This window comes from Staurois parvus, unplaced genomic scaffold (assembly GCF_062004578.1).
Source record: "Staurois parvus isolate SC_StPar_1 unplaced genomic scaffold, SC_StPar_1.0 ptg003355l, whole genome shotgun sequence".
NCBI lineage: Eukaryota > Metazoa > Chordata > Amphibia > Anura > Ranidae > Staurois > Staurois parvus.
Genome location: NW_028321151.1, coordinates 1 through 20,526, shown reverse-complemented (window position 1 = coordinate 20,526; position 20,526 = coordinate 1). Strand labels below are relative to the sequence as shown.

The 20,526-nt window shown below is 49.4% G+C and overlaps 1 protein-coding gene across 1 annotated transcript; it reads right to left on the bottom strand.

Annotated features, from left to right (window-relative positions):
* Positions 1-420: 420 nt before the first annotated feature.
* Positions 421-20,520, bottom strand: LOC149428287 (sterol regulatory element-binding protein cleavage-activating protein-like). The gene is made up of 5 exons (XM_089667545.1): positions 20,430-20,520; positions 17,980-18,092; positions 8,842-8,936; positions 2,680-2,778; positions 421-684 (listed from the first exon to the last, which is right to left on the bottom strand). The coding sequence occupies exons 1-5, from the start codon at positions 20,480-20,482 to the stop codon at positions 421-423; spliced, it is 624 nt and encodes a 207-aa protein (XP_089523671.1). The 5' UTR covers positions 20,483-20,520.
* Positions 20,521-20,526: the final 6 nt, after the last annotated feature.

The following is a 20,526-nucleotide window of genomic DNA, read 5'->3' as shown; positions in this document are numbered from 1 at the left end:
TTATACTATTATCTGTAACATTTTATACATCTATACTATTATCTGTAACATTTTATATATCTATACTATTCTCTGTAACATTTTATACATCTATACTATTCTCTGTAACATTTTATACATCTATACTATTCTCTGTAACATTTTATATATCTATACTATTATCTGTAACATTTTATATATTTATACTATTATCTGTAACATTTTATACATCTATACTATTCTCTGTAACATTTTATACATCTATACTATCATCTGTAACATTTTATACATCTATACTATTCTCTGTAACATTTTATACATCTATACTATTCTCTGTAACATTTTATACATCTATACTATTCTCTGTAACATCACAGACTGAAGATAAATCTGATGGCCTCGTGACTTTTCTCAGCCTATGTAACAATTCATCTTTCATGTTTAGTATAGGAATGTAAACATCCGTTGAGATCTCAGTGTTCTTGGTGGCATTACCATGATGATCCGCTGTGCCAGGCGCGTCCTGGCGAAGAAATAGATGAGGCGGAGCCTTTTGGGCAGGCGTAAGTTTCGGAATGGCTGCAGGGTGATGGTGTGAGGGGTGTTGGGTCTCAACGCTTGCTGGCGCTCATGTCGGGCGCGGGTCACCGGCTTGGCTGGTGGCATGCAGGCCTCTGCTGGCATCCTCTTGTTCAAATCTGCGAGCTGAAAGAAATTCGGACATAACAGAGGAAACTTGTCCAACATGTTGCATTTTTTTCCTGCACGGAACCGTACTGGAACATAGCAAACTGCATCAAAACTGCACTGGAACAGAGTGTGGTGTGAACTATAAACAAAAATGTATCTGGAATGCATCCGGAGTGTGTTTTTGTCACACAAGGGCCCTAAGGGCCAGTTCATACTACATGTGTTTCAGTTGCTATTTTTCTGCATCCAAAATGCACAGAAAGTAGGTGAAATGGTTGTCAATGTCATGGTTCACATCAGTGCTTTCAGTTCTAGTGCATTCTGGTTGCAGAAAAAAAAAAAGTAGAGCAGGCTGCATTTATTTCAGCACAGAACTGTACTGTAATGCGGTAAAACGCATCAGAACGCACATGCCCTATTTAAATTGAAGAAAAAGAGGGGAAATAAAATGAACTGGAACGCATCAAATACGCACTGGGAACGCATCTGAACTGCATTTCTATAGTGTGAACCGGCCCTTAGGGCAGATTGTGCCCAGGGACGAATGCCCGGAACACAGACTGCTTGTTATGTTAAGGGGGGGGGGGGGAAGGGGGGGGGAGGGGAGGGGGAAAAAAAGGAGGAGGGAAAAAAAGGAGGGGGAAAAAAAAAAGGAGGGGGGGGGGGAAAGGAGGGGAAGTAAAAGAGGGAAAAAAAAAAGGGGGAAAAATGAGAGGGGGGAAAAAGAGAGGGGGGAAAAAGGGAGGGGGGAAAAAAAAAAAAGAGAGGGAAAAAAAAGAGAGGGGAAAAAAGGAGGGGGAAAAAAAGGAGGGGGAAAAAAGGAGGGGGGGAAGGAGGGGGAAAAAAGGAGGGGTAAGGAGGGGGAAAAAAAGGAGGGGGAAAAATAAAAAAAAGGGCAAAAAAAAAGGGGGAAAAAAAGAAAAAAAAGAAAAAAAAGGAGGGGAAAAAAGAGAAAAAAAAAAAGAGGGGGGAAAAAGAGGGGGGAAAAAGAGGGGGGGGGGAGAGGGGGGGGGAAGAGGGGGGGGGAAGAGGGGGGGGGAAGAGGGGGGGGAGAGGGGGGGGAAGAGGGGGGGGAGAGGGGGGGGGGAGAGAGGGGGGGGAGAGAGGGGGGGGAGAGAGGGGGGGAGAGGGGAGGGGAAGAGGGGGGAAAAAGAGGGGGGGGGGGGAAGAGAGGGGAAAAAGAGGGGGGGGGGAAGAGAGGGGAAAAAGAGGGGGGGGGGGAAGAGAGGAGAAAAAGAGGGGGGGGGGGAAGAGAGGAGAAAAAGAGGGGGGGGGGGGAAGAGAGGAGAAAAAGGGGGGGGGGGGAAGAGAGGGGAAAAAAAGAGGGGGAAAAAGGGAAAAAGAGGGGAAAAAAGGGAGAAAAGAGGAGAAAAACGCACCGGAACGCTCCAAACACGTGCATCTGGAATGCATCTGGACTGCGTTTCTATGGTGTGAACCAAAGTGATTCTACCTGCTGAAGGTTCAGGCATTCTATGCATGAAGTTAAAGAAAAACCCCTTCAGTATGCAGCTGCCCTAATACTCAGCCAAACCCAATCGTGATCCAGCGCTGCGCACGAGAGCAGCTGCTGACCCGGGTCTCTTGCTCCTCATTGGCTCAGATAAAGCAGTGGGAGCCATTGGCTGCTGCTGTCAATCACAGCCAGTGAGGAGGGAGCAAGGGGAACACAGAGCGGGGCTCAGGAGAGAGCATGCACGAGTGCCCCCAGAGCAAGCGGCTTGCTCTGGAAGCTCTCAGCAGGAGGGAGGAGTCAGGAGAGATGGTGAGCGACCCGAGAAGTGGAGTATCGGGGCTGCTCTGTGCAACACCATCGCACAGAGCAGGTAAGTATATCATGTTTGTTGTTTTTTTTTTCTTTTCTCTTTTTTGTTTCTTTTCACTTTTAATATCACTTTCAAGCGATACGACCTGCAACTAACATCAGTAAAACAGCAGCTCGCCCCTATAAAATAGACCCCAAAGGGCATCCTGGGTACAGGCTGGATCTCCCAGTGGCTGAGCTCTTACCTCCATTCTGCGGATGTCGATGGAAAGGACGGTGGTGAAAAAAAACATCTGCAGGAAGAAGTCTGACACGAGCCCAACGACTGCAAATAGACAGAATTCCTGACAGAGAGAAAACACAGAGAACAGAGTAAGGAAAAGGATAACGACAGCGCCAAACAAAAGGTTTAGGCCGGGTTCAAACTGATGTGGTGCGGATCAGGGGCGGACTGACCATTTGAGCACTTGGGCACTGCCTGAGGGCCCGGGGTCAGTAGGGGGCCTCATGAGATGCCCCTGGTACCTTTTATAGGTGTTTTTCGGTGTGCTTTGAGTGTGGGCAAGGACACAGGGGCCCCATGAGCCCCTATTGCCCGGGGGCCCCATGGGTTGTCAGTCCTCCCCTGGAGCGGAATTCCACACCGCATCAGAATCGCCCCCCGTTCATGCGAACCGCGGCGGGTGTGTATGTTAACGACACCCCGAAATCGGTCCGCAAAACGCGGTGCGATGTGCAGAATCGTATGGCATAGGTGTGAATCCCCAATGCGATTCGATTCTAGTGCGGACCAAAAAAAGGGTCCTACGCCTTTTTGGTGCGGATGCGATCTGAGCCATACAAAATGTACGATCGTACCGCACAGAGTTCGGATGTGATTTGCACATGGATGCGGTGCGGTTCCTGTGCGAATCGCATGCGATGTTCCGCACAAGTGTGAACCGGGCTTGAGGCTCAAAAGCCGTATTGAACCCAAAAGCAAACAGTTATTATATTGCAGCTTACATATTCGGAGATGCGACGGCTGCATTCGTTTTTTTTTTTTAGGCTTTCTTTCCTTTATTTTCACCTGGTGATCCTGCCCGTAAGTCTGTTTTTCAAAAGAACAAGCTCTCTTGCAAATGTATCAGTTAGAGGGATGAGAAACCATTTACGTGACGCTGGGTTTTATTGATGGAAAACCTTTATCCCAAAAGAAAACAAAAACTCTTACTGTAGCCGATTGTAAGATGGAGTTTGGCTTCAATTTGTTAGTGTATCTAAATCTGCTAGCGCGTCTAATGCTCCCCTCCGCCCAGACTGACAATCAGATTACAGAACGAACGACGTTTTCGATCGAAAAATCGTTCGGAATTCGACCCATGTATGGCCTGCTTTAGGCTTTCCCCCCCTCTGTTTTCACCTGGTGATCTGGCCAGTAATACACCACCTGTATTAGAGCGCCCCCACTCTGGCACAAGGGGTACCATTGGACAGCAACATTGGCAGTCTGGGGAGAGGGCAGTGTATTAGCAGATTTAGATACACTAACAATGTAATATATTGCAGCTTACCAATCATTAGATGTGGAGGCTGCGTTAGTTTTCCTTTTTTAGGTCTATTTTCCGTCTGTTTTCACCTGGCGATCTTGCCTCCTGTAGTAGAGCTCCCCCACTCTGGATGAAAGCTCACAGGGGGCACCTTCGGTCAGCAGCACTGTCAGTCTGGGCGGAGGGGAGTGTTAGTGTATCTAAATCTGCTAGCACAGCTAACACTCCCCTCCGCCCAGACTGACAATACTGCTGTTTACATACACTATATTGCCCGCAGTATTGGTTGGCCGGCCTTTCCACACACATGACCTTTAATGGCCCCCCAGTCTTAGTCCGTAGGGTTCAATATTGAGTTGGCCCCGCCCTTTCCACACACATGACCTTTAACGGCATCCCAGTCTTAGTCCGTAGAGTTCAATATTGAGTTGGCCCCGCCCTTCCCACACACATGACCTTTAATGACCCCCCAGTCTTAGTCCGTAGGGTTCAATATTGAGTTGGCCCCGCCCTTTCCACACACATGACCTTTAACGGCATCCCAGTCTTAGTCCGTAGAGTTCAATATTGAGTTGGCCCCGCCCTTCCCACACACATGACCTTTAATGACCCCCCAGTCTTAGTCCGTAGGGTTCAATATTGAGTTGGCCCCGCCCTTTGCAGCTATAACAGCTTCACCTCTTCTGGGAAGGCCGTCCACAAGGTTTAGGAGGGTGTCTATGGGAAGGTTGGACCATTCTTCCAGAAGCACATTTGTCAGGTCAGGCACTGATGTCGGGGGAGGAGGCCTGGCTCGCAGTCTCCGCTCTAATTCATCCCAAAGGTGTTCTATGGGGTTGAGGTCAGGACTCTGTGCAGGACAGTCAAGTTCCTCCACCCCAAAATGGCTCCTCCATGTCTTTATGGACCTTGCTTTGTGCACTGGTGTGCAGTCATGTTGGAACAGGAAGGGGCCAACCCAAACTCCTCCCACAAAGTTGGGAGCATGAAATTGTCCAAAATGTCGCCTTAAGTGTTCCCTCCACTGGAATTAGGGGGCCAAGCCCAACCCCTGAAAACAACCCTGCACCATAATCCCCCCCTCCACCAAACTTTACACTTGGCACAATGCAGTCAGGCAAGTACCGTTCTCCTGGCAACTGCCAAACCCAGACATGTCCATCGGATTGCCAAACAGAGAAGCGTGATTGGTCACTCCAGAGAACACGCCTCCACTAATCTAGAGTCCAGAGGCGGCGTGCTTTACACCACGGCATCCGACGCTTTGCATTGCACTTGGTGATGGAAGGCTTGGATGCAGCTGCTCGGCCATGGAAACCCATTCCATGAAGCTCTCTACGCACTGTTGTTGGGCTCATCTGAAGGCCACACCAAGTTTGGAGGTCTTTAGCTATTGACTCTGCAGACAGTTGGCGACTTCTGCGCACTGTGCGCTTCAGCATGCGCTGACCCCGCCCTGTCATGTGACGTGGCCTACCACTTGGTGGCTGAGTGGCTGGTGTTCCCAGTTGCTTCCACTTTGGTATAATCCCACTAACAGCTGAGCGTGGAATATTTAGTAGCCAGGAAATGTCACGGATGGACTTATTGCCCAGGTGGCCACCTATCACGGGACCACGCTTGGAGTCACTGAGCTCCTGAGAGCGACCCATTCTTTCACCAATGTTTGTAGAAGCCGTCTGCATGCCTAGGGGCTTGATTGTATACACCTGTGTCCATGGAGGGGATTGGAACACCTGAATCACGTGATATGGAGGGGATTGGAACACCTGAATCACATGATTGGGAGGGGATTGGAACACCTGAATCACATGATTTGGAAGGCGGGGCCAATACTTCTAGCAATGTAGTGCATGTGTGCAGAACCGATGCATGCGGTCCCCTTTGCACATTAGGGAACGGGGCCTTTACATTCTTTCTTTTATTTCTCTCTCTTTTGCAGCTGCAGGCATCGTCCCGGTATATCCACCCAAAGTCCAGTATCATACGGGTACGTCGCTGATCGTCAAGTGGATAATTTGCAATTGTATCAGAGTTACAGGTCATTCCGAAATGTGTTGGCTTTACAGCGCTACGGCATATGCTGGTGCTATATAGTAGCTCCATTTTAAACAATGATGGCCACAGTGGGGGATTCTGGGTACAATCCGTCCTTGGGTCAGTAGGAAGTGCTGAGCTGTGCCATTGAGTACAAAGTACCGATCTCTGACCTTCAGTGTCTAATCTGATAAAAGATCACATCCTGCAGAGAAGGTGAGCCGGGAATTCCCCGAGGAGGGACAGCGCCTGTTATCTGTACTGTATAGTCATTTATGAAGGATGGCGTTCAGAGGTCACATAACTCTCCACACACGGAACACACGGAACACGTCACCCTGCACTGCACAATACAGAAAACATACGTCTTTGTACCTTCCCTCCAGTCCTGCACAGTGGTACCGGCCCCTCTCCTGGATTGGAATGGCTTCCTCTGATTTCACTGCACACTGTGAGCTTCTCACAATGTGCATTAGAAGCTGCAGCAAGTCAGACAGAGCTCCGCCTCACTTCCTGGCTGGAGGACGCCCAGCATTATCTAGGTCTTTCCTCCCCAGCCTGACTGTCCCTGGCCCGTCCCTTTCATTCAGCCTGACTGTCCCTGGCCCGTCCCTTTCATTCAGCCTGACTGTCCCTGGCCCGTCCCTTTCATTCAGCCTGACTGTCCCTGGCCCGTCCCTTTCATTCAGCCTGACTGTCCCTGGCCTGTCCCTTTCATTCAGCCTGACTGTCCCTGGCCTTCCCCTTTCATTCAGCCTGAATGTACCTGGCCTTCCCCTTTCAATCAGCCTGATTGTCTTTGGCCCACCCCTTTCATTCAGCCTGACTGTCCCTGGCCTGTCCCTTTCATTCAGCCCGTCCTTGACCCACCTCTTCCATTCAGCCTTACTGTCCTTGGCCCACCCCTTTCATTCAGCCTGACTGTCCTTGGCCCACCCCTTTCATTCAGCCTGACTGTCCTTGGCCCACCCCTTTCATTCAGCCTGAATGTCCTTGGCCCACCCCTTTCATTCAGCCTGAATGTCCTTGGCCCACCCCTTTCATTCAGCCTGACTGTCCTTGGCCCACCCCTTTCATTCAGCCTGACTGTCCTTGGCCCACCCCTTTCATTCAGCCTGAATGTCCTTGGCCCACCCCTTTCATTCAGCCTGAATGTCCTTGGCCCACCCCTTTCATTCAGCCTGAATGTCCTTGGCCCACCCCTTTCATTCAGCCTGAATGTCCTTGGCCCACCCCTTTCATTCAGCCCGACTGTCCTTGGCCCACCCCTTTCATTCAGCCTGACTGTCCCTGGCCCACCCCTTTCATTCAGCCTGACTGTCCCTGGCCCACCCCTTTCATTCAGCCTGACTGTCCCTGGCCCACCCCTTTCATTCAGCCTGACTGTCCCTGGCCCACCCCTTTCATTCAGCCTGACTGTCCCTGGCCCACCCCTTTCATTCAGCCTGACTGTCCCTGGCCCACCCCTTTCATTCAGCCTGACTGTCCCTGGCCCACCCCTTTCATTCAGCCTGACTGTCCCTGGCCCACCCTTTTCATTCAGCCTGACTGTCCCTGGCCCACCCTTTTCATTCAGGCTGACTGTCCTTGGCCCACCCCTTTCATTCAGCCTGACTGTCCTTGGCCCACCCCTTTCATTCAGCCTGACTGTCCTTGGCCCACCCCTTTCATTCAGCCTGACTGTCCTTGGCCCACCCCTTTCATTCAGCCTGACTGTCCTTGGCTCACCCCTTTCATTCAGCCTGACTGTCTTTGGCCCACCTCTTTCATTCAGCCTGACTGTCCATGGCCTGTCCCTTTCATTCAGCCGGACTGTCCCTGTCCTACCCCTTTCATTCTACCTGACTGTCCCTGGCCCGTCCCTTTCATTCAGCCTGACTGTCCTTGGCCCACCTCTTTCATTCAGCCTGACTGTCCCTGGCCCGTCCCTTTCATTCTGCCTGACTGTCCCTGGCCCGCCCCTTTCATTCAGCCTGACTGTCCCTGGCCCGCCCCTTTCATTCAGCCTGACTGTCCCTGGCCCGCCCCTTTCATTCATTGGATTTCAGTTCTTTCAATCATGGAGGTTTGGCATCACACGTGGGCATTACCTATGCAAATGAAGCCTGCCTAGGAACGTCCACTCCTCCAGACTGAAACCATTCCACCAAGTTATTTCGATTTTTGCATAACTCCTCCCTAGTCCCACCCCACATATGGGCGTTACCTAGGCAAATGCATGCCTGCCTATGAACGCCCACTACTCCACACTAACACCCACCCACCAAGTTATTTCAATTGTTGCATGACTCCTCCAGAGAGCCAGCCCACTGCTTACATCAGGACTGAAGGCTGCTGAGAGGAGTACAGAGGCGGGGTGCTGCGATTTTTTTCAGAAAGCTCTTTACAAGACCCTGCTGGCCCCTCCCACCAGGGATGATCTGCCTGAACTCCATAGAGAACTTGAGGGTTGAGTTGTCACTAGAAAAAGTGTTCTCCTCTGTTCCTCTTTTGACAACAACTGTGATACCTTGGACCGGGGGATCAGGGTAGAGGTCCTACCCCTTCGGGGGGTGGACTAAAGCACACCCCTAAGTGCCCTTTTTTGTGTTTTGCACGTTTTTTGTTTTTTCGCACCTCCACGGATTTAAAAAAAAAAAAAAAAAAACCTGTGATACCTTGGATTTCCCCCAATTTACTTTCTACAATTACTGTGGCGAAGTTGTCCCAGTGACATGACAGGAAGACAGATCATTGGCCCAGCAATGAACACTGAAATATGACGGGCTGACATGGTTAGTAATCCCTCGCCCCAATACCGCCCTATCAAATATTTATGACGGAGAAGAGAGTTTCATTTACCTGAATGGCAGGAACCAAAGTGAAATAACCAATCAGGATGATTCCCAGCTCGGTGGCCATGTTCTTCATGATAGACCAGCTTTCGTTGCTCAATCCTGCGCACAACAGAGGGAGACGGGTGAAAATCAAGACGTGAATCCAACAAAAAGGAGCTCACCCTAAAGTCTTTCACCATTCCCGGTGACCCGCTATGTATGTTGGGTGATGGAGGAATCGAGCTGCAGGTTTGCTTCATGGGGATGGCTCTGAATTCCTAAAACGCACACAGCGAAGCTTGCCTTACGCTCAAGTTCAGCATCTTCAAAACGGAGCTCCGCCCAAAAGGGAAAGTTCTGCTTTAAGGACTGCTCCCCATTAAGGATTGGCACCTTTTGGGGGGGGTACCTGAATTTGACAGGTACCCGCTCCCACTTCCGATCCGATCGTCTAGGCCGGGTGTCGGCAACCCGAGGCTCCAGAGCCGCATGTGGCTCTTTTTCACCTTTGCTGCGGCTCCGGAGCACACTGCCCACCAGGTGACAGGCAATAGGGTTGCCGTAGCTCAGTGGTCGGCAAGCCGCGGCTATTTACACATTTTAATGCGGCTCTTCTGTGTGCCGGGCGCCCGCTCCCCTCCCTCCTCTCGGGTGGCCGCCCCAAAAGTCAGGACATTGGCTGTCAGGATGTAGGCGGGGCAGCGTGACGAACTCCTCTCCTCTCACAGTCCGCCCTGAAGACCGGAACGGCGCGGGAACACGGCGAGAGGAACGCGCGGAGCAAAGGTAAGTGAATTGACACAATATGGGGGATGAATTACTATGGGGGATGAATTACTATATGGGGGATGAATTACTATATGGGGGATGAATTACTATATGGGGGATGAATTACTATGGGGGATGAATTACTATAGGGGGGATGAATTACTATATGGGGGATGAATTACTATATGGGGGATGAATTACTATATGGGGGATGAATTACTATGTGGGGGATGAATTACTATGTGGGGGATGAATTACTATATGGGGGATGAATTACTATGGGGGATGAATTACTATAGGGGGGATGAATTACTATAGGGGGGATGAATTACTATAGGGGGGATGAATTACTATAGGGGGGACGAATTACTATATGGGGATGAATTACTATGTGGGGGATGAATTACTATATGGGGGATGAATTACTATATGGGGGATGAATTACTATATGGGGGATGAATTACTATGGGAGATGAATTACTATATGGGGGATGTATTTTCAGTTTTAAAAATGTGGCTCTCAAAATAAATTTCAATCGTGGTTTTGGCGAGATTTGGCTCAGTTGAAAAAAGAGGTTGCCCACCACTGACCTAAGGCTATGATTGTGATTATGACGATACACTGTGGCCCTGATTAACCCTTTGCTTACTGGGCCCTTAAACCCCCTTCATGACCAGAGTGCTTTTTGCAATATATGCAGTGTCGGATTTGTTTTAAATGTTGCAATGGTTTTGCGGCTCCCAGTCTTTTTTTCCCTCTCGGAAACGGGTCCAAGTGGCTCTTTATGTCTTAAAGGTTGCAGACCCCTGGTCTAGGCGATCAGAAACGGAAGGTGTCCTCCCCCCCCCCCGAAGTCTTTTGGGACACGTGACAGATCCCAGAAGACTACAGGACCATTCACGAAGCGCAGCGCTACTCATGCATGCGCAGTGGGCACCCAGCTGTGAAGCCACAAGCTGAAGATGCCGGCCTCCTGGAATACAGGACGGCCGGTGAAATGGGCTGCGGGGGACACACCGCGGGACCGAGGGACAGGTAAGTGGTTGTTTTTTTTAAAAGTCAGCAGCTACAGTTTTTGTAGCTGCTTTTATTTTTTGACAGGTGAGTGGAACTCCACTTTAAGTCTAGGTTCACACCTATGCAGGTTGCGTTTGAGTCGTTTCTGCGTTGCGCTTTTTTTTTCTCTTGTTGCTAGGCAGATTTAACCACTTCAATACCGGGCACTTATACCCCCCCCCCCAATCCTGCCCAGGCCAATTTTCAGTGCTGTCACACTTTGAACAACAGTTGCGCGGTCATGCAACACTGTACATCCTAGATTGTAAGCTCCCAGGATCAGGGCCCTCCTATCCCTCTTGTATTGAACTGTATTGTTGCTGTATTGTCTCCCATTATATTGTAAAGCGCTGAGCAAACTGTTGGCGCCATAAATCCTGTATAATAATAATAATAATATATAACCCTGTATAATAATAATAATAATAATATAAATCCGGTATAATAATAATAATATAAATCCGGTATAATAATAATAATATAAATCCGGTATAATAATAATAATATAAATCCTGTATAATAATAATAATATAAATCCGGTATAATAATAATATAAATCCGGTATAATAATAATATAAATCCGGTATAATAATAATATAAATCCTGTATAATAATAATAATATATAAATCCTGTATAATAATAATAATAATATAAATCCTATAATAATAATAATAATAATAATATAAATAATATAAATCCTGTATAATAATAATAATATATAAATCCTGTATAATAATAATATAAATCCTGTATAATAATAATATAAATCCTGTATAATAATAATAATAATATATAAATCCTGTATAATAATAATATAAATCCTGTATAATAATAATAATATAAATCCTGTATAATAATATAAATCCTGTAAAATAATAAGAATTTTTTATCATTTTTTTTCCACGCAAATAGAGCTTTCTTTTGGTGGTATTTAATCACCACCGAGTGTTTTTTTTTTTTTGATAAATAAAACAAAAAAACCCTGAAACTTTATAAAAAAAAAAAAAAAAAAAAGAAAGCTCTTTACTTTGTTTCTGTTATAAAATTTTGCAAATAAATAACATTTCTTCATAAATTTTGGTCAAAATGTATTCTGCTACATTTCTTTGGTGAAAATAATAATAATTGAATCTGTATTTTATTTTTCAAATGTTTCTATCGGTTTTTTAATTTTTTAGTAAATTTTTTCACGATTTTATTTTTCAGCATGCTGTGACCAAAGCAATACAGTGTTACCATAGTAACAGTGAACTACTCTGGGCAATTGATCAGGATTTTGTTTTTTTTTTTTACACATTATGATTGCTAATACTGATGTATTTCATTGATATTCGCAATCATTGTTACTGAATGAAACTGATTCAGTCTTTTGTTGTGATTAGCTGTGATTGGATAAAGCTGATCACATGATCCAGATGGGCTGTGATTGGCCCTGTCTGTATCATGTGACTGCCTTGACCAGTCACAGCTAACAACATAATTGTTTACAATGAACAGTATGACAGGAAGCCATCCATTGTATACAATTGACATGTGATCTGCTGTGATTGGCACTGTCTGTATCATGTGACTGCCTTGACCAGTCACAGCTAACAACATAATTGTTTACAATGAATAGTATGACAGGAAGCCATCCGATGTATACAATTGACATGTCATCTGCTGTGATTGGCCCTGTCTGTATCATGTGACTGCCTTGACCAGTCACAGCTAACAACATAAATGTATACAATGAATGGCATGACAGGAAGCCATCCATTGTACACAATTGACGTGATCTGCTGTGATTGGTCACAGCGGTCACATGACACCGGCAATGGGCCGGTGTAGTGATATGTCATCGGCTGTGTCCCGCGGACACAGCCGGTAACAGATCGCGCCGCCCCGCGGCCGCCTCGTTCTGACAAGACGTCATATGACACCCAGTCAAAACGGCGAGTGTCCAGCCCGGCCGTCAGTCTGCTATAGGCAGGGTGGGAACGTGTTAAAAACGTAAAAAGCAAAAACGCAATACATACTTTTCTGCAGCGTTTCCATTTGAAGTTTATAGAAACAAAAACGCAACTTTTTGCGGTCAACAAAGTCCCCGGTCCTTTCCAAAAAACGCACCGGGTGGAAACGCACAGGGGTGAACATGTCCCGTAGGAAATCGTGTTAAATGGATTGTACTGCGTTCTGTAAAATGCTGCGGAAAACGCTTAGGTGTGACGGTTTCTTGTATCAAGGCAGAGACCTACAGGGCCCTGGGTGCTTAGCCCCGGTGTTTCGGTGGGGGGGTGGAAGGCACAGGTGCACCGCGCAGCCTGTAAAACTCTATGAGAGGCTGAGAGCTGCTGTGACTGTGCACTGAGTTGCAGTTATGGACAGTCATCATTGGGTGCATATTGCCCTGAACATAAGCAGTCTGTGTTCCGGGCATTCGTCCCTGTGTTCCGGGCATTCGTCCCTGTGTTCCGGGCATTCGTCCCTGTGTTCCGGGCATTCGTCCCTGTGTTCCGGGCATTCGTCCCTGTGTTCCGGGCATTCGTCCCTGTGTTCCGGGCATTCGTCCCTGGGCACAATCTGCCCTAAGGGCCAGTTCACACTATAGAAGCGCAGTCCAGATGGCGTTCCCAGTGCGTTTTGATGCGTTCCAGTTCATTTTTTCCCCCCTCTCTTTTTCTTCAATTTAAATAGGGACATGTGCATTTTTGATGCGTTTTACCACGTTCCAGTGCAGTTCTGTGCATAAAAAATGCATCCCGTTCTACTTTGTTTTCTGCAACCGGAATGCACTGGAACTGCAAGCACTGATGTGAACTATGACACTGAAATCTATATCACCTACTTTCTGTGCATTTTGGATGCAGAAAATAAAGCAACTGAAACGCATGGAGTGTGAACTGGCCCTAAAAGGAACTACCGCTTGCTGCACCATCCAGCTACAGAAGCTTACAGCCTCAAAGAGTTTTACAGGCTGCACCTTGCGCACCTGTGCCTTCCGCCTGCACCAAAACGCTGCCATCTTATGCACCGTGGTTAACCACCTCCCGTCCGGCCGTTGTATATAAAGGGCCAGACGGTGGCAGCGCAGGGTCGATTGGTTGTTTATAAAACGGCCTTCTCGCCCCCTGGGAGCGCACAGCACCACGATCCGGTGCCCGCTGTGTCCTCCGGACACAGTGGTACACCGATCGGACGGGACTTCTAAGCGAGGTCCCGATCATGTGATCACTGATTGGCCAATCAGTGATCACATGCAGAGTAGTAAGCAAGATGTCACTTCTGACATCATTGCTTACTGCGTGTGAAATCTGTGAATGATCACAGAGGTCACATGGTACAGGGCTATTCACAACAGCCTTGTACCATGTGACAAGCTGTGACCAATCACAGCTCACACTGTATTTCTCAATGGCTGCAAGAATGCAGCCAGAGAAAAGGAGAAATGATTGCTTTTACAGCCTTTATGGGTGTAAAAGCAATAAGCGTAAAAAAAAAAAAAAAAAAAGAAATCTTCATCACCCCCCACAAGTAATACAGTGTCACCATGGTGACACTGTACTGCTAGGGTGACAGTATGTAAAAAAAAAACAAAAAAAAAACAAAAACAAATAATATAAAAAAATAAAATAAGTAAAAAAAAATAAAAAGTTTAAAAATTATAATTTTTGGTTAAACTAATTTGGTTTTTTTTTTTTACTAAAAAGATAACGTAATAAACGTTGGCCAAGATTTATGATGAAATATTATTTATTTGCAAAATTTTATAAGAAAAACACTTTTTTCAACATTTTTGGACTTTTTCATTTATATAGAAAAAAATAAAAATCCCAGCGGTGAATAAATACCACCAAAATAAAGCTTTATCTGTCTCAAAACAATGCTAAAAAATTCATATGGGTACAGTGTTGCATGACAGCGCAATTGTCATTCAAAGTGTAATAGCACTGAAAGCTGAAAATTGGCCTGGGGGGAAAAGGGGTGAAAGTGTCCGGACTGGAAGGGGGGGGAAGGTGTCCGGACTGGAAGGGGGGGGGAAGGTGTCCGGACTGGAAGGGGGGGGGAAGGTGTCCGGACTGGAAGGGGGGGGGAAGGTGTCCGGACTGGAAGGGGGGGGGAAGGTGTCCGGACTGGAAGGGGGGGGGAAGGTGTCCGGACTGGAAGGGGGGGGGAAGGTGTCCGGACTGGAAGGGGGGGGGAAGGTGTCCGGACTGGAAGGGGGGGGGAAGGTGTCCGGACTGGAAGGGGGGGGGAAGGTGTCCGGACTGGAAGGGGGGGGGAAGGTGTCCGGACTGGAAGGGGGGGGGAAGGTGTCCGGACTGGAAGGGGGGGGGAAGGTGTCCGGACTGGAAGGGGGGGGAAGGTGTCCGGACTGGAAGGGGGGGGAAGGTGTCCGGACTGGAAGGGGGGGGAAGGTGTCCGGACTGGAAGGGGGGGGAAGGTGTCCGGACTGGAAGGGGGGGGAAGGTGTCCGGACTGGAAGGGGGGGGAAGGTGTCCGGACTGGAAGGGGGGGGAAGGTGTCCGGACTGGAAGGGGGGGGAAGGTGTCCGGACTGGAAGGGGGGGGAAGGTGTCCGGACTGGAAGGGGGGGGAAGGTGTCCGGACTGGAAGGGGGGGGAAGGTGTCCGGACTGGAAGGGGGGGGAAGGTGTCCGGACTGGAAGGGGGGGAAGGTGTCCGGACTGGAAGGGGGGGGAAGGTGTCCGGACTGGAAGGGGGGGGAAGGTGTCCGGACTGGAAGGGGGGGGAAGGTGTCCGGACTGGAAGGGGGGGGAAGGTGTCCGGACTGGAAGGGGGGGGAAGGTGTCCGGACTGGAAGGGGGGGGAAGGTGTCCGGACTGGAAGGGGGGGGAAGGTGTCCGGACTGGAAGGGGGGGGAAGGTGTCCGGACTGGAAGGGGGGGGAAGGTGTCCGGACTGGAAGGGGGGGGAAGGTGTCCGGACTGGAAGGGGGGGGAAGGTGTCCGGACTGGAAGGGGGGGAAGGTGTCCGGACTGGAAGGGGGGGAAGGTGTCCGGACTGGAAGGGGGGGAAGGTGTCCGGACTGGAAGGGGGGGAAGGTGTCCAGACTGGAAGGGGGGGAAGGTGTCCGGACTGGAAGTGGTTAAAGGCCCAGTGTGCATGCAGGATCAGCGCCCACCACAAAGCAGCTAAGGTGCTGGGGTGGGGGAAGGGAAGGGGGGCGGTACAATCCAAATCCCCAACCACTTGCTGGGGATTCGGATTTTGAAAGCATCTGTCTTCCGTTGTAGTCATTGGTTGCTAGGACCGCCGGCGTACTAAGCAACCGATGGCATGCTTTGTAGGTGAGCACAACAAGGGGAAAACAGTGCTCTGTGCAGAGCTGCTCTGCCTACCGACTGCGCCCTCCCACTCCTGCCTGAGCAGGGCACAGCAATGCAGTAAAGTTGGGTACACGGGCCAAAAATCAGTTGAGAAGGGCCAACTTTCGGCCCTTCTGTACAGCTGCCTGTCTGACAAAAGCAGGTCTCACGATGGGCTTCTGTCAAATGAGCACGATGGAAAACCAGCAACATGTATGGCCAGCATAAGTAGAGGTGCAGGTACAAGGGAGTTTAGATGAAGGTTCCCAGTCAGGGGGTTTGAAGTGTTGGACTAAAGCAGTGATCTCCAAACTGCGGCCCGGGGGCCGAAGGTGGACCTTGGGGCACTGTTGCTCTTACTAATAAGACATTTATTCCTCCCACTGACACCAATGATGGGACACTATGCCTCCCACTGACACCAATGATGGGGCACTATGCCTCCCACTGACAACAATGGGGCACTATGCCTCCCACTGACAACAATGATGGGGCACTATTCCTCCCACTGACAATGATGGGGCACTATGCCTCCCACTGACACCAATGATGGGGCACTATGCCTCCCACTGACGGGGCACTGTTCCTCCCACGGACACCAACGATGGGGCACTGTTCCTCCCACTGACACCAACGATGGGGCACTGTTCCTCCCACTGACACCAACGATGGGGCACTGTTCCTCCCACTGACACCAACGATGGGGCACTGTTCCTCCCACTGACACCAACGATGGGGCACTGTTCCTCCCACTGACACCAACATTGGGGCACTGTTCCTCCCACTGACACCAACGATGGGGCACTGTTCCTCCCACTGACACCAACGATGGGGCACTGTTCCTCCCACTGACACCAACGATGGGGCACTGTTCCTCCCACTGACACCAACGATGGGGCACTGTTCCTCCCACTGACACCAACGATGGGGCACTGTTCCTCCCACTGACACCAACGATGGGGCACTGTTCCTCCCACTGACACCAACGATGGGGCACTGTTCCTCCCACTGACACCAACGATGGGGCACTGTTCCTCCCACTGACACCAACGATGGGGCACTGTTCCTCCCACTGACACCAACGATGGGGCACTGTTCCTCCCACTGACACCAACGATGGGGCACTGTTCCTCCCACTGACACCAACGATGGGGCACTGTTCCTCCCACTGACACCAACGATGGGGCACTGTTCCTCCCACTGACACCAACGATGGGGCACTGTTCCTCCCACTGACACCAACGATGGGGCACTGTTCCTCCCACTGACACCAACGATGGGGAACCGTTCCTCCCACTGACACCAACGATAAAGCACCGTTCCTCCCACTGACACCAACGATAAAGCACCGTTCCTCCCACTGACACCAACGATGGGGCACTATTCCTCCCACTGACACCAATGATGGGGAACTATTCCTCCCATGGACACCAATGATGGGGAACTATTCCTCCCATGGACACCAATGATGGGGCACTATTCCTCCCACTGACACCAATGATGGGGAACTATTCCTCCCATGGTCACAAATGATGGGGAACTATTCCTCCCATGGTCACAAATGATGGTGAACTATTCCTCCCATGGTCACAAATGATGGGGAACTATTCCTCCCATGGTCACAAATGATGGGGAACTATTCCTCCCACTGATACCAATGATGGGGCACTATTCCCTCCCATGGACACAAATGATGGTGAACTATTCCTCCCACGGACACAAATGATGGTGAACTATTCCTCCCACTGACACCAATGATGGGGCACTATTCCTCCCACTGACACCAATGATGGGGCACTATTCCTCCCACTGACACCAATGATGGGGCACTATTCCTCCCACTGACACCAATGATGGGGCACTATTCCTCCCACTGACACCCATGATGGGGCACTATTCCTCCCACTGACACCCATGATGGGGCATCATTCCTCTCACCTTAAAGTCTGAAGGAAAGTAAACTGGCCCTTAGTTTAGAAAGTTTGGAGACCCCTGATCTACAGGAAGACAACGCAGGTCTCAATCACGCACCTTGCGCTATCCGCAGCTTCACTTCCAGGTCGACCGGAGTGGACACGACCGACTTCGTCAGCACCAACACGTTCTCCAGACCAATCACCACAACCAGATAAGGAAAGATCTCCCTGCAGGAAACAGAAGTCAGTTTATACCATAGATCTCCATAGACTAGCCTGGTCCCCAATAACCACCCGAAGACCCCGCCTTTTCCTGACACACTTTGTTTACGTGTAAAAATCTGTATTTTTTCGGCTAGAAAATTACTTGGAACCCCCAAAACATTAAATATTTATTTTTAGCAGAGGCCCTAGAGAATAAAATGGTGGGTGTTGCAATTTATGTCACGCAGTATTTGCGCGGTGACTTTTCAAACGCAATTTTTTTTTGGAAAAAAAAAAACACTTTAATGAATTTTAATACACAGAAAACACAATACAAAACCTCCATTTTTTGGTAAAATATAAAAGATGATGTTACGCCAAGTTACCTAACATGTCGCCTTAAAATTGCGCACGCACACTCGTGAAATGGCGACAAACTACGATACTTAAAGAGGAGTTCCAGGCTTCCCCCCCCCCCAAGAATTAAAAAGTCAGCAGCTACAAATACTGAAGCTGCTGACTTTTGATATGAGGAAACTTACCTGTCCAGAGGTCCAGCGCCGTTGTCACCCATGGTAGATCTTCACTAGTCTCTGGGTTCCAGGCGCCGGCATTCCACGTAAAGGAAACCGGAAGTGAAGCCTTGCAGCTTCACCGCTGAGTTCCTTATGCGCATGCACGATTTGCGCCCCACCTTGTGAGTGGGGGTGGGAAGGCTGAACTTCCGGCTCAGTTCGCTGCAGCGAACGGAGCTGGAAGGGGGAGTGGGTACCGTCAATATCAGGCTCCCTTGCCCCCCCCCCCTCAAAAAAAAGTGCCAAAAATAGCAGTGGGGGGGGGGGGGGAGAAAGTGTAAACAAGTGGACCTTCCCCTTTTGGGAGGAGCTCCACTTTAAAAAATCTCCTTGGTGATGCGTTAAAACATTTCTGTCCATTTAGAGTTACAAAGGAGGATAGCGCTAGCATTGATCGCTAGACCGTTCGTGGCGATATGTGTGATGCGAACACCGTTCACATATGTAACCTGTATAGGAGCTTGCCCCTGCGTGTGAGCACGAGGGGAAGGGGGTGCTTAAAAACATTTTTATCCATTTATAGTTACACAAGAAGATAGCGCTAGCATTGATGCTCTCGATAGACCGTTTGTGGCGTTGTGTGATGCGAACACTGTTCTCATATGCAACCTAAGTAGGAGCTTGCCTCTGTGTGTGAGCACGGGGGGATGGGGGTGCTTTAAAACATTTTTTTTATTTTATTACATTTTTTTTTATTTTTACACTGTCCCCTTAGTTCTTTTTTTTTTAATCGCTTTTATTGCTATCACAAGAAATGTAAACATCACTTGTGACAGCAATAAAGCATGACAGGTCCCCTTTATGGAGGCATCTGGGGTCTATAAAACCCCTGATCTCTCCTCTACCCTTGAAAGCATGAGATAAAAGGGAAAAAAACAAAAAACCATTGATCTCCGGCCTAACCGGAAGTGATGAAAAGCTCGTTGCTTCCGGTCTCCTTGAACAGGGGTCTCCAAACTCTATAAATGAAGGGCCAGTTCACTGTCCTTCAGACTTTAGGGGGACCGGACTGTGGCCAGTCGGAGCAAAAAAATGTCACAGCATCAGTGGGAGAAAACAATACCTCATCATTGGTATTAACGGGAGCAACAGCGCCCCCACCGTTGGCCTCAGTGGGAGCAACAGCGCCCCCACCGTTGGCCTCAGTGGGAGCAACAGCGCCCCCACCGTTGGCCTCAGTGGGAGCAACAGCGCCCCCACCGTTGGCCTCAGTGGGAGCAACAGCGCCCCCACCGTTGGCCTCAGTGGGAGCAACAGCGCCCCCACCGTTGGCCTCAGTGGGAGCAACAGCGCCCCCACCGTTGGCCTCAGTGGGAGCAACAGCGCCCCCACCGTTGGCCTCAGTGGGAGCAATAGTGCCCCTTATTATTGGTGTCATTGGGAGTAATAGTGCCCCACTGTTGCTGATGGTGAGGGGGAATTATGCCCCAAGGGCCAGATAAAAGCAAGCAAAGGGCCGCATCTGGCCCCCCGGGCCGCAGTTTGGAAACCACTGTCCTAGACCATAGAGATGATCAGGAGCTATCCGGTCCCTGATCACCTCTATGGTAAGCCAGCTTCAGTGCGGGAACGGGAAAGTCTGGAGAGGCACCAGAGGGTGACAGGAGGAGGGGACCGTCCTTTCTCCTCCTGTAAAACCAATCCCAGCGGCTTAAGAGCCGGCTGATTTAAAATACAGGAGTGATACAGGCATCAGCCCAGTGTGAGCTTCTGGACCGGCGCCGTACATGTATGTCACCTGGTCCAGAAGTGGATATACAGGACAGACTATAATAAAACTACTTACCCGCCATTGAGGGTGGGGGTCAGTCCAAACAGGGTGCACAAACCCACCGACATCAGCAGGGAGCTCAGGACCGTCACCACCGCCGCCAGCGCCAGAC